Genomic DNA, 12,317 nt, shown 5'->3' with positions numbered 1-12,317 from the left:
GTCAGGCTGTAGCCTGGTAGTAAAAGAGAGTAATGTGTTTATTGCACTTGAACAACAAAAATGGAGGACATTCCTCTTACTCTCTTTCACATTCTTTTTTCATCATTTCACATCGTATTCTGAGAACCTGCATCTGTGTTGTTGTTTTCCTCAGTGCTTGTGTAATGTAGATAGTTGCAGAATGACAAATCTACAGCGAGTTTTTGGCAGTTTTGGAGAGAAGTTGTGTTCCCTTTGAATGTTTTCATTTTGGTGTCTTAATGCCTGTTCAGAATTTAGCTAATTTCACACTGCTTAGTTCTTTCTGAAGTTATCCTGACACGAGTAGAAGTGCCGTTTTTGTAAACATATTTCATAAATCAATTGCAGTTTACAGATACCTCCAAATTATTAGTGTTAATCTAATTTCCTTAATTACAGTTGAAGTCAAAAGTCTACATACACCTTGCGGAATCTGCAAAATGTTAATTATTTTACCAAAATAAGAGGGATCATACAAAATGCATGTAATTTTTTATTTAGTACTGACCTGCGTAAGATATTTCACATAAAAGACATTTGCATATAGTCCTCAAGAGAAAAAAAATAATTGAATTTAGAAAAATGACCCCGTTCAAAAGTTTACATCCACTTGATTCTTAATATTGCCTTGTTACCTGAATGATCCACAGCTGTGTTTTTTTGTTTAGTGATAGTTGTTCATGAGTCCCTTGTTTGTCCTGAACAGTTAAACTGCCTGCTGTGCTTTAGAAAAATCCTTCAGGTCCCACAAACGTTGTGTTTTTTCAGCATTTTTGTGTATTTGAACCCTTTCCAACAAGGACTGTATGATTTTGAGATCCATTTTTTCACACTGAGGACAACTGAATTTGAATTTGATAATCAGTGTAAATTTCACTTATTTTGTCTTCTGGGAAACATGTAAGTATCCTCTGTAGCCTCTGAAGGGCAGTACTAAATAAAAAAAAAATTATATTTAGGCAAAATAAGAAAATTGTACACATTCTGTTCAAAAGTTTACACCCCTGGCTCTCCCTTCTGGAGCATCAGTGAGAGTTTGAACCTTCTTTAATAGTTGCATAGTCCCTCAGTTGTCCTCAGTGTGAAAAGATGGATCTCAAAATCATACAGTCATTGATGGAAAGGGTTCAAATACACAAAGATGCTGAAAAACCACAGAACTAATGGGACCTAAAGGATTTTTCTGAAGGACAGCAGGCAGTTTAACTGTTCAGGACAAACAACAGACTCAAAAAACTATTACTAAAAAAAAAAAAACAGCTGTGGATCATTCAAGTAACAACACAGTATTAAGAATCAAGTGTATGTAAACTTTTGAACAGGGTCATTTTTATAAATTCGGCTGTTATTTTTTAATTCTTGTGGACTGTTTGTCTTTTACATGAAATATCTTATTCAGGTCAGTACTAAATAAAAAATATCAAGCATTTTGAATGATCCCTCTTATTTTGGTAAAATAATTAACATTTTGAAGATTCTGCAAGGTGTATGTAAACTTTTGACTTCAACTGTATATGACAAACCTTATTTAACTGGCAGCATTCCTCCAATCTTCACTGATATTGTAAGATGGTGGGCCGCTCTAAGGTGACTGAAACCCTCCAATGGGACAACCTCCCATTGGAGGGTTTCAGTCACCTTAGAGCGGCCAGATAAAGGGCAAAGGGATGACATTTTCAGCCATTGCAAGAGAAGTTGGTCATTCCAAATCTGTGATTTCTCAAATATTGCAGGTTTACTATTACACTAATTCATTCAAATTCCCCAAAAAGGCTGGTCATCCATGTAAGACAAATGCATAAGAAGACAGGATAATGCGGAGACTCTCAGTAGGGAATGGGTTCAACACTGCAGCTGGAATTGCTTGCCAGTTCAGTGCTGAAGAGAGTAAGGATCTATCTCGGCATGTTTAAGAGAAGTCTGACTAAAAGCGCACTTTGCAGTGACCAAGACCTTTGTTGAGGAAAATGTTGTGTGCAGAGAGGAGAACTGGTTCAAACTGTGTAGCTAATGTGTATTTGTGTGTGTTTAGGTCAAGTGATCACTGCAGGAGTTGCAGAAATATTAAACGGCTATTCCCTGAAAACTATCCTGCGCAAAGTTCAGGGAGAGAAGCAGACTGTGGCTGCATCGGACACATATGATGACAGTTACCTAGGTAAGAGATGTGTGTGTTTGCCGTTGAAAGGTAAAGATGCTTTATGGGACACCAGTGATTTGCTTTGGGGCCCTGTTTATGGGTCAGAGGACCAGCCCTCTGTCAATTTAATAAACACACGCGCACATGAGCACACATGAGCTTTTTTTGGTGGATGTTGAGGTAACCTTGACCCCCTGTCCCATAGCTCAGTTCGGTGCTGAGTTTGTGCCTACTGATAACATTTCCATCTGGAACTGCAGACCTCAAAACACTCATACACACAGGCAAATATTTCTTAAATACACACTTGAAAATCCTGTGAGCATTTCCCTTCATGTGTGCAAGTAGCCATCATCACAGCTGGTTTGTCATGATAATAGTGCAATCAATAATAAAACGACAAGATAAAACCAAAATGAGTAAACATCATTTTTAAACTGACCCACTTTGGTTAGCAGCATCAACTGTTCCTCTCACAGTAGTCGCTCTGGTTTTCTTATGTTCTCTTTCTGTGTCTGGTAGGTTACTCTGTTGCAGTCGGAGAGTTCACAGGTGATTCGGAACAAGGTGAGAACTTTTAACCCTTTTATAAGCAAATGATACATCCAAAAATTATATAATTCTATAATCATTTACTCACCCTCATGTCAGTCCAAACCTGCATGAGACAAAAAAAATGTCTCAGTGGTCTCCAATGTTGTTTGGGACTCCATGTGGTGACAAAACATTGTTCAAAATATGTTTTTTGTCAGTTTGTCACATTGTCGTAATGTTCGGGTTGAGTAGCAGACCTCTATCTCAGACGCATAAACAAACCTCTGCATCTTTTGTAGAGTTTGTGTGTGAATGTGAATACATGAGAGAGAGAGCTCTGTCTCTGTGTGCAGTTGTTGTGTGGATTGGTTGCTAACTGAGCTTTGATCGGACCCTTCAGCCTCAGACCATAATTACAGAGCACTCACAGGATTCTGTCCCTGACATGCCACCCAGTGACAAACAGCCCATCTGTAGTCTGTCATCTCTCTCTAACACACACATGTGTGCGCCCACATCGACTCATTACTATACAAGCGATCATTGCCATACCTATCCATCAGAGAGTACCATTCTGCAAAACCCTGCATCTTATTTACCAGTCACCCACAATGAAGCTTTAACAGGCTAAAATCTGTTATAAAATCATCTTGTGTGAATTATTATGCCTTAAAAGAGTACACCTAATTGAAAAGTACACATTTTATTTTTGAAAAGATGTTGGTTTCTACATTGTAAAAAAGCCAGTTAAGGTTACGTGACAAAAAAATTAAGCTGTGGTTGTCAGAAATTCACTGTAGAGTACTGTGACAGTGTTTCAAATATTGTGGGATGGTATATTAGTGACTGTATATTTCTTAAGTGATATAATGTTAAAATACCTAACTTTCAAAACCTTTAAGTGATACAGGCGCCACAATTGAAAACCTCATAATTAATCAGAGTTCATTGCAAATGGCCTGTCTTTAAAACATGGCCATCTTTACTGTTTTTCACTCTAAATTGCACCATAATTCAAAGATTTTACTTCCAAACAGTATTTTAAAGTAAAATTACAATTCGTAAAGAAATAATGTTTCTTGAGGAAAACATATCAGGACTTAACTCCATTTAGTGGACTTCAATTGTGCCCACAAGTTTGAACTTCCAAAATAAAGTTTAAATGCAGTTTCAAATGGCTGTAAATAATCCCAGCTGAGGAAGAAGGGTCTTATCTAGAGAAATGATCTGTCATTTTTGAAACAAATTGACAATTTAATATACTTTTTAACCTCAAATGCTCATTTTGTCTCGTTTCTGCAATGCGCATGCATAGTTTGTGTAATCTGGGTCAATACAGTAAGGGTATGTCGAAAAACTCCCATCTTGTTTTCTTCTTCAACTTCAAAATCATCCTACATCGCTTTTTCTTTTTTTTTTTTGTAAAGTTGATTTAATCTTCTTTGCTTGTTCACTTTGTAAACACTGGGTCAGTACTTCTGTAGTGATGTAGGGTGATTTTGAAGTTGGGGAAGAAAATTAGGTGAGAGTTTTTCAACATACCCTAACTACTCTTTAGCTGGAACTGTCTTATGTCTGTAGTTCACACAGACATAAACAAGACAATCGTTTGAGGTTAAAAAGTATATAAATTGTCAGTTTGTTTAAAAATGACAGATCGTTTTGCTAGATAAGACCCTTCTTCCTCGGTTGGGATCGTTTAGAGCAGGGTTCCTCAAATCTTATCCTGGAGGGCCAATGCTCTGCAGAGTTTAGCTCCAACCCTGATCAAACTTACTTACCTGTGATTGTCTGATGATCCTAAAGACCTTGATTAGCATGCTTAGGTGTGTTTGATTAGGGTTAGAGCTAAACTCTGCAGGAAAATGGATCTCGTGGGCCAGATTTGAGGATCCCTGGTTTAGAGCCTTTTGAAGCTGCATTTAAACTACATTTTGGAAGTTCAAAATTGGGGGCACCATTAAAGTCAAGAGTAAATTATCTGTCATTTTTTGTTCTGGAAGTGAACTACTCATTTAATGCTTTCATAGTTTTTCCCTGTATATGGTTTTGTATTAATGTGAACCCTGGGTATTAAGACTTGTATAGCTTAATATAACGCAAAATAATATCTCTTGAGGAAATATGTAGCAAAAAACCCATGAAAGATTTATGTTATATTAAAAAATCCACATAGTTTTAAACATATTTTGGACTATGGGGGCACCATTATGTTGATTACTTCAAATGGTTGCTTTCAGTGAGCTACTGGCGCTACCTGTTGATATTTTTATCGCAACATAAGTCTGAAAATAAAATACTGATATGATGCCACATTGTGCTGCTTTTGGTTCTAATTTTCAGTCGAAAACAACAAGAGAAACTTTGTTTTCCAAGTCTTCACTGCTTTCCAAACATTAAGAAGAGAAGAAAAGAATGGGAAGATGGCTGTAGACGAATAAAACTTCCTAAAGACCTGCGTCTTTGTTCTTTCCACTTTAGCCCTGATGCCTTTAAGGCTTTTTACAGACCACAGCTACTGAAAGACAAATGGCAGAGACAAGAAATTCTAGATGCCATCCTGGTAGGATGTAAACATGCTGAAAACACTGCATCCATTGAAGGAGTTTCTCAGTGTGGGGAAAAATTGATGGTACAGCATTTGGTTTAAGCCGGCTTATATCCATCGCCGCCTGTAAGCTCTTTCAGTAGCTGTGGTCATCATATCATTTTATTTTCCAAGTTGTGTTGCAGTAAAAATAGCAGTGCAACCATTTCATGCCATCTAAATAATCCCCCCCCCCCCATAGTCCAAAAAAAAGTATAAAAAAACAATGTGGTTTTTTAAAAAATGTCTAAAGAGATTTCATTTATGTTATATTAAGCCATACAAGTCTTTATACCCGGGGTTCCTTTTAACAGATTTTTGGCCACAGTAATTCATCAAATGATGATCATGAAGTATGGCAGATTGCAATAATCTGCTGTGTCACCCAGAAGCACTCAGAACTGACCTGCAAAATTGGAAATGGTGACAAAATTGTGTTCAAAACCATTTTTGAGGGGTATGTGTGCTCTGGTACTCGATTTGACCAATTTCAACGCTTTCAACATTTTCAATTAATTCCTCCCAGAATTCCCTCTCTGTCTTTCTCAGACATATGTTCTATCTGGTCTGGATTAGTGGTGAATCCAGAGAGGAGAGACATGCTGATCTCTTTTTGTCAGAGTTTCATAAATGAGCCTTTGCTGTGGTGCACTTTGCGGTCAAGGAAGGCGGGAAATTTGAGGTGGCGGGGGGAAGGGTCGAGGACGAGCCGGCTGTGATGGGTCCTTGGGAGTCTGTGAGATTTCGAGTTAGAAACGAGGTTGACTTTTGAACGGTCCCTCTCCGATCTTAGTGGGTGGGACAGATCCGACAAACAGCCACAAACCCTCCCACCACATCACTATCTCCAAGATCATCCATCAAGCCTCAGACAGCCTCTGTCTCCTCCACTATGTGTCTTTTTCTTCTCTGTCTCTCTCTTCTAAATATTTATAATGAATGAGTGACTGACACAGTGTTGACAGAAAAGAGATTAACAACACTTACACGTCTCACCTCACTGTTTAGCCTGAGATGCGCTAGATAAGTGGTTGTGAGTGTGGAAATGTTCATGAATACACACTCTTCTCAAAACAAGAAGAGTGTATGTTTTATTATTGTTGGGTCTGAAGCACATCATTTGTTTCTTCAAACTCTGCAAGTCTAAAATATATAAACCTGCTGAAGCATTATGTAAATATCTCAGGTATGTTTACTGTATGCCTTTCTTGTGTCGTCTATGCAGAACTGGTAGCAGGGGTACCTCGAGGGGCGCACAACTTTGGCTATGTAAGTATACAGTCCTAAACAGACTTTGTTTCCTGTGTTTCTGTCTTGGTAAGATATGGAATCAAAGGTCAGAGGGAAAGGTCAAGGGGGATGGAAGAATGTGAGAAATGTTAGGCACTACTTTTGTACTAAAACTGAAACATTTGTTTATTCAAATAAACAAGGAAAAGCTGTATGTTTTGCAAAGACTGGTATTCTGGTAAAACCTCGTCACTTGTGTAAGTGGATGTGAGTTTCTCATCTGGATGTGATTTGAAGTCTTAAGAAGGAATTCCCAATTAGGGCTGTAGCATCTAGGACGTAGGGGTGTCCCCTTTGGCCCTCAATTAAACAGAATCATATTCAGCTGGATGGGCGATGTGAAGCAGACAGTGAATTTGGGTCTTTTTTTACTGCATGTTATATTCTTGGGTATTAGCCATATGTGGCTTTGTTTGATTTAGGATCTCGGTCATACGTGCCCCATAAAACATCCACTAAGATCAATCTGGATGTAATTATTAGAGTGCTAAATGCCTAACATGAGGAAAATCACTCTGGGTTGGAGTGGAGGACAGACATGTGGTCAGATACAAGTCCTGCAGTACATCAGAATCATGACAATCTGTCATGAATGGAAACGGTGCTCTATGAACACTATATAATATAATCTGACTTTTTCTCTTTTTGTAGGTGGCTGTCATCAATGCAACAAACCTGACATTTATTCAGAATTTTACTGGGGAGCAGGTGAGTGACTGTCCAACCTTTGAAGTGTCTGATTTGGTTTAGTTTTTTAACTTTTTTTTATGTTTTTGATAGTTAAAAATGCTATTTGTTTGATAATTCACCCGAAAATTAAAATGTTGTCATTAATTACTCACCCTCATGTTATTCTAAACCTGTAAGACCTTTGTTCATCTGCAGAACACAAATAAAGAAATTTTTAATGAAACCCGAAAGCTTTCTTACCCTGCATAGACAGCAATGCAACGGGCAAGTTCTAGGCCTAGAAAGGTAGTAAGGACATCAATAAAATAGTTTTATTTGTGCTCAAAAAGTATTCTCATAGCTTCATAACATTAAGGTTGAACCACTGATGTCACATGGATTTTAACAATGTCTTTACTATCTTACTGGGCTTGAGCGTGGTAGTTGCGTTGCTGTCTTTGCAAGGTCAGAAAGCTCTCGGATTTCATCAAAAATATCTTAATTTGTGTTCTGAAGATGATCAAAGGTCTTACAGGTTTGGATCAACATGAGGCTGAGTAATTAATGACAGAATTTTCATTTTTGGGTGAACTATCTCTTTAATATATTTACATCTGAAAAAATGACATTTTTGAATGAGTTATCTTTTTAACGGCATTCTGATGCACAAGAAGATATTTGCCTTAGCTGTGTCCTATTTCTGTCCTATGTCTTATATTTATTTTGTCTCACATTTTTATTTCATGTATGATTTTTTTCTTGCAGATGGCCTCTTATTTTGGATACACCATTGCAGTGACTGATCTAAATGGAGATGGGTAAGTCAACATGGAAATGAATTTTCAATGACATGTAAGGTCACAAAACTGTTGTTCTATTAAAGAGGTGTTGGTAAATGAGCAAGTCTGTCTATATTGCATTAATAGGGTCAAGACATGGGTTTTTAAAAAATAATTTTAATATGTTTCTTGAGGTTTATTTATAATGTTAATAACGTTTTTTGCACACACACAATTTTTTTTTTTAATTAATTAAATATGTGGAAAAATGATTATTTTCAACCCTTATTCTGACCCTCTGTCTGAAATGACCTGTTTTGAAGGGGCGGGTCCTTTAATGCTTGTCAGTAGTCGGCCCTGTTATGATTGGCTAAAGTCATTCCATTGAAAACAGTATCAGTGCTCCTCACTATTGCATGTGAGTGTTTTGACAACATGACGAAAAAAAAAGGTAATTTCCAGACAAAGCATTATGAAATCATTTACTTACCATTTGCAATGCAGCTGCAGTCCGATCTATTACTGTACTCTTAACAAATGTTTCTTTGTGAACTTTCCATGACACTGTCTTGATTACAAAACAACATGCTCTGAAGTCCAAACAATACTCTGAAACGATCTGGTATGCCATTAAAAATAAACTAGCCACTTGTTCCTTATGCTGGGATCCTTCTGATATCTGTGCAAAAATATGAATGAGCTGTTTAAACCTGTTCAAGCTAATGTTCTTTTACTCAATTTGTCCAATTGATGACAGACTCAAGCGCATGGATATGTCAGAAAGTAAACGCGCATCTGTATACTGTATATAGTGTAGACAAGATAGCGGCAGTGATTGCAATTTCTGTTCGCTTTTGACGCGAAACTCACATTTAGTGTATACAAGTGATCAGCCGTTAAGATACTAAACGCCAGTGGGCGGGCCCTATGGAGAGAAGATGACTATTCGTCAATGCCTTGCTCTGGAGGCAGTGTTTATGCAAATGTTTGTGCCTAGCCATTTTTGGAGCTTGATTAAATAAATGCTTTGTTTATAATGATGAGGACGTTTTAAGCTATGAAACTTGCAGGATGTTTTAATGGTAAAAACGGCTTATATGCCAAAAGATCAAGGCAAATTTAGTTTCTCATGTCATGATCCCTTTAAGTTCATTCTTATGAAATCTAAGTTTATCACCATGTTAGACGACTCAAAAGAGCACATTCTATAGTTGTAGCACTTAGGTCTGTTTGCATTGAAACAAGGCCTACTTATCTGTCCATATTATTTGTTTTGAGCTAATTTAATTTACCAGCTCATGCTGTATTTAGTTACAAGGTGTACTGAGAAACCAAATAGAACTAAAAGACCATATAAATCATATAAATGTGGTTTTATATGGGGTTTGGATTATTTAGACTCGTGCATTAAGCTCTGGTTTACTTGACCCTTTTTTAAATGCTCACATCGTCCAGAGGGGAATTTGATATTTCTATATAAAATTTGTTTCTAATTTGGTCTTATGAGGATACAAAACTTTGCTGACACATCAGTGCCAAAGCTCCTTCTCTTATGTCTGAAATGCTGACATGTGTTTATGCCATTAACCGAAAGGCTTCCTTACCAACGGTACATAGTTGAATACACAGTAAAACAGCAGTATGCACAAAGAAAGCGCAGTTAAATGATACACCAGGAATGACCAACGTACAGAATGAATTACAGCTCATTACACTTATAGCTGTTGAAATGGCTCATTTGCTGGAAACAGTGCCAATCAGTCTTTAATGTTGAAATCAATGTATCGCTTTTGTTGTTTTTTGGCTACTAAATGCTGAAATGTTTAAATCACAGAGATTTATTTTTAGATATCAAATAACATGACTTGATTATATCTGTTATCTTAGATCTAAGAAGTCTGAGAAGTACAATTGTGAATTTTTCTACAACTTTTTATCATGGAATCCTGCCACCATCTTTGTTGGTTTTAGTCCAGGTTATTCTCAAGAATGCCCTGTTCCGAACTGTAGGAACATTTTGGTCCATTCCTCCATCGGTCCTCATGCAGTCCAAAACACACTCCTAAATTCATATCTCCAAGCAAGACGTCTCTGTTTTATATTATCAGCATTTATAAGATTTATACCTTATCCCCCGCCATGATACTGTCATGCGCTGGCTCGTCTTCGTCTTCTCTGATGGCTCATATTTTACAATGGTTCAGTGGTGCACTTCCTTGCATATATTGCTGTCTTGTAGCCTCAAGGGTGACGTCTTGTATGATACTTTGACTTCAAACATGCACTATAAAGCTGCAGGTCTTCATTCAGTTGTTAACCATCCATTCAGTTTCCAAGTCAATTTTCAAAACAAATACATGTACAATTTATGTTACTTACGGGCCTCTAAAAATTCAAGTGTCAGATTTGTGAATTTATGTGCACATGCAGGCTAGATGACGTGCTAGTTGGAGCTCCACTCTACATGGACCGTGAATTTGAAAGTAAACCTCGTGAAGTGGGCCGTGTGTACTTGTACCTGCAAGAGGACGTGCTTCTCTTCTCCCCTCCCATCACACTCACTGGAACGCACCTGTTCGGCCGGTACGGAAGTGCCATCGCCCCTCTCGGAGATATCAACCAGGATGGCTACCTTGGTAAGTGTTAGAGTGTTATGTTGCATTTTTCAGGAGTTTTTTTCCAAGGCTGGTGAGACAGAGGTTACATATTCACCCATTTCCTACTTGTCTTTTTTGTGTAGGATATCCTGTCTTTCTATCACACGCTTAAAACGTACAGTTCTAGCTATTCAGGAAGGGTAAAATTAGTGATTTGGTGCCCTTGTCTGCACTTTCCTGTGAAGAGTTGGGTGTGAACCACTCTATTGCGTGTATGTGTTTGTGTTTTGTTGAGTCTGCGGATGGAGGTCACATGGTTTATATTCTTGTTGCTGACCAATACGAGTGAAAAGTCTATACTAAATAATATTTAAAAATTTATTTTACATTATGAAAATGTAATTTTCAAATTTGAATTGAAAATTACCCCATGATTTACTCACCCACAAGCCATCCTAGGTGTATATAAATTTCGTCCTGGCTCTTCCAAACTTTATGATGTCTGTATGGACGTACTTTTTTGGGCTTCAAAATCTCCAAACAGCCATTCACTGCCATTATAATGCTTGGAAGAGCCAGGACATTTTTTAATATAACTCTGATTGCATTTGTCTGAATGTAGAAAGTCATATACATCTAGGATGGCGTGAGGTTGAGTAAATCATGGGGTAATTTTCATTTTTGGGTGAACTATCCCTTTAATATTAAATACAGTAATAAGTGTAAAAATTAATAGATTTTACAATGTATTTTACAATTAGAAATGTAAAATTATTTATGATGTGAAATATAAAATGTAGGCAAGCATGTAGGAAAGCATTAAGAAGTCTGAACTGCTGGCTTGACCACACAATCAAAAAAAAAAGCCCTGTCTCTCAGTTTCTGTCCTGATCATCGCTCATTATGTTGTCATGGCAGCATTTCTCTATTTATTATGAAGAGTTCTTAATCTGAAAGAAACCAGGTGTTCATGGGTGGAGCTCAGACCAGACTAATCAGCCACAGATCATCTCCATCACTGTAGACAGACTGAGTTGAGTTGGGAACAGAGGTTTTCTGTTGTGCTGGTCACTGTGTGTATGTGTGCGTGTGTGCACGTACAGTCTATGAATCAGCTCCATATGTTACTGCAACATGATCTGATATGTCAGTGTAATTTGAAATTTAAAATGACACTAGATGTGGTTGAAAGTCAGATGAGGATATGATATCCATACATGAGATTTAAGCCACCTGATCCTCTGATTTCCAAAAGCATGTTGTCATATAAGACTTTATATGACTTGTATGAAATGCCAGTGTGCTTAGAGACTCAAATATTGTATATAATGGATCTGTGTGTTTCAAGTAAAAGGCTCTATGGTAACAAAACACACAGGGATTCATTTGGTGGATTACTTACGGATCTTGACTCACTTTTTCTGGCTGTGTGGAATATCACGTTTTGAGATAATGCTGCCTTGGAGTTTTGGAGAATAATGATTTAATCAATAACTGATATGGTCATAATGAATTTGATATCACAAACGGCATCTCTGTTACACCAGCCATATGGCTGCACTTGGTGTGATGAAGTGACACTTCACAGTGTCTCTGTGTGTTTTTGTAGTTCTGCTTTATGCATTATTCTCAGGGCTCTACATTGCGACCATTTCAGTTGCATTTTTGACTGAAAACTACTGCATCCGAAAAAATATTTA

The 12,317-nt window shown here is 37.4% G+C and overlaps 1 protein-coding gene across 1 annotated transcript in view; it reads left to right on the top strand.

The window, feature by feature from the left end:
* Positions 1–12,317, top strand: part of LOC141343182 (integrin alpha-8-like) — a 39,251-nt gene that overhangs the window by 20,460 nt on the left and 6,474 nt on the right. Inside the window, exons 7-12 of the mRNA XM_073847783.1 lie at positions 2,054–2,179; positions 2,684–2,728; positions 6,508–6,551; positions 7,224–7,280; positions 8,007–8,059; positions 10,451–10,656. Coding sequence (XP_073703884.1) covers positions 2,054–2,179; positions 2,684–2,728; positions 6,508–6,551; positions 7,224–7,280; positions 8,007–8,059; positions 10,451–10,656 — 531 coding nt within the window. The remainder of the gene's footprint in view (positions 1–2,053; positions 2,180–2,683; positions 2,729–6,507; positions 6,552–7,223; positions 7,281–8,006; positions 8,060–10,450; positions 10,657–12,317) is intronic.

Source organism: Garra rufa, chromosome 9 (assembly GCF_049309525.1).
Source record: "Garra rufa chromosome 9, GarRuf1.0, whole genome shotgun sequence".
Lineage (NCBI taxonomy): Eukaryota > Metazoa > Chordata > Actinopteri > Cypriniformes > Cyprinidae > Garra > Garra rufa.
Note: the sequence above shows the minus strand (reverse complement) of the source record. Positions and strands in the feature narration are given on the sequence as shown.